The 1,814-nt window shown below is 35.0% G+C and overlaps 1 protein-coding gene across 1 annotated transcript in view; it reads left to right on the top strand.

Moving 5' to 3' along the window:
• Positions 1-1,814, top strand: part of LOC111089728 (focadhesin-like) — a 15,222-nt gene that overhangs the window by 2,678 nt on the left and 10,730 nt on the right. Inside the window, exon 2 of the mRNA XM_022402716.1 lies at positions 1,069-1,218. Within this exon, the coding sequence (XP_022258424.1) occupies positions 1,069-1,218 (150 nt within the window). The remainder of the gene's footprint in view (positions 1-1,068; positions 1,219-1,814) is intronic.

Raw genomic sequence — 1,814 nt, 5'->3', positions numbered from 1 at the left:
CTGTATAGTAGAGGGGTGTGCTTGCTTCACTAGTATCTTAAGTTGTGGACTGTCCAAGGCATCTACGAACTGATCCCTCAGCAACAACTTGAGTAGATTGGGTGGTGCAGTTGGGTAGGCCTTGTATGCCATACTTTCCAAATCCTGTGCTAGCTCTTGCAGGCTCTCCCCTTTAGCATGGACTCTTGTCCTAAACCTAGCCCTGTAGACTTCGGACTGATTTTGAGTTCCATACCTGAGTTCTAGAGCAGCTACTAGTGCTCTATAGTTGTGCCTGTCGTGTGCTGATAACTGTCCAAGTATTTCCAGTGGTTGTCCCTTCAGACTCATTGCCAAGCACACTGCTTTCTGCTCCTCTATCCATCCATTCATTTCTGCAAGGATCTCAAATTGTGCTCGAAATGCTTCCCACGGTGCCTTCCCATCGAATTCCTGTGGCTTCCTTCGTGCTAGATCACCCCTATTGCTGACACTCGTGTCTTTAATGTGACTTCTGGCAGGACTGAAGATGTCTGCATTAGGGTTTAACTGCAGGGTCTGGAAGGGGCTTCCTGTTGTCTGAGGCTGATTATGTTCATGGTTAATATATCCTCTCTGTGTAAAAGACACTGAATCATCCTTTAATATATTTAATTCACTTTGAAATTTACTAATCTTTTCCATTTGTGTATGCTGGCTTTCTCTCAATTGTTGGAGAATTTCTTCTTGTTTATTTTCTTTCTCCTCCAACCACTGCTGTAGTCTCTTTTCTTGTTTATCTTCTTTTTCTTCTTGTTTCTTTTGCTGTTCTTGTATTGCTGCCATCAAATCTGCTAAGCTGTAGTTTGATTTGCCACCTCTGGTTTCCATCTTACGAATATGTTATATATTACATTATTTCAACAGTTTCTGATAATTGTGTGCATTCAAAATATTATACTACCTTTCAAAACATGTAAAAACTATATATCTAATTGTAGTTTGATTTTTGGTTAATAATGATTTTTATCAGAAAATAATATATATATATATATGACTATTGAAAAATGTAATTGTTTCACTCTGTTTAACTGGATGTTTCTTCACCAGGATGACGACCAGACTATGCTGGTGTCACATTTATCTTTATTAATCAAATCACTTCCTGTGCCTAAACTGGAGTTGTTTCTTAAACACATGGTTGAGGAAGCAGTGATTATTCCAGAGAAGATGAATGACAAGGGTGCTACAGCCCTCAAGGTAATAAAGCTTAAATTTTAGAATATACTTTTTCTTAGAGGTTAGTTCTGTTGTTTCTGGAGGCCAATATGGGAGGTATTACACAAATTAACATCACCATCACATGGTCTGTTTTTTACTTTACAGAATCCAATTTGTGTGAGTGTTTTAAGTAAACAACTTAGCTTTGCATTCAATCTATTGAAGCAGAAGCTCTTTCATTATTGAGACATCACATCTTTTGTTTGTTTGTTTAGGAGATGCAATTAGATTTTATACTTATTTTCTCTTTTCTTTTTTTCTTCTGTTATTTCAAAATCCACTTTAAAAGTATCAGTTAGTTACACTCTTAAGCTCTGAGTCAGTGTACATTGAACTTTATTGGTTTATCCAAAATAAATTCTTCTATTAACAAATTTCAAATAAACCCTCATTTCTTAGATATTCTTTCTTTAAAGATTTTCCTAAATCCTGATTTTTTACTTTTGTTTCTTATTTGTTTTATGCACCTATTTACAAGCATCAAACTGAAATACTTGTAAATAAATATTTTAATAATAATTATATCTTGCAGTAATTATTAGTATAATTTGAAAAGTCTTCTATTAAAATACTAG

This window comes from Limulus polyphemus, unplaced genomic scaffold (genome assembly GCF_000517525.1).
Source record: "Limulus polyphemus unplaced genomic scaffold, Limulus_polyphemus-2.1.2 Scaffold7195, whole genome shotgun sequence".
Lineage (NCBI taxonomy): Eukaryota > Metazoa > Arthropoda > Merostomata > Xiphosura > Limulidae > Limulus > Limulus polyphemus.
Note: the sequence above shows the minus strand (reverse complement) of the source record. Positions and strands in the feature narration are given on the sequence as shown.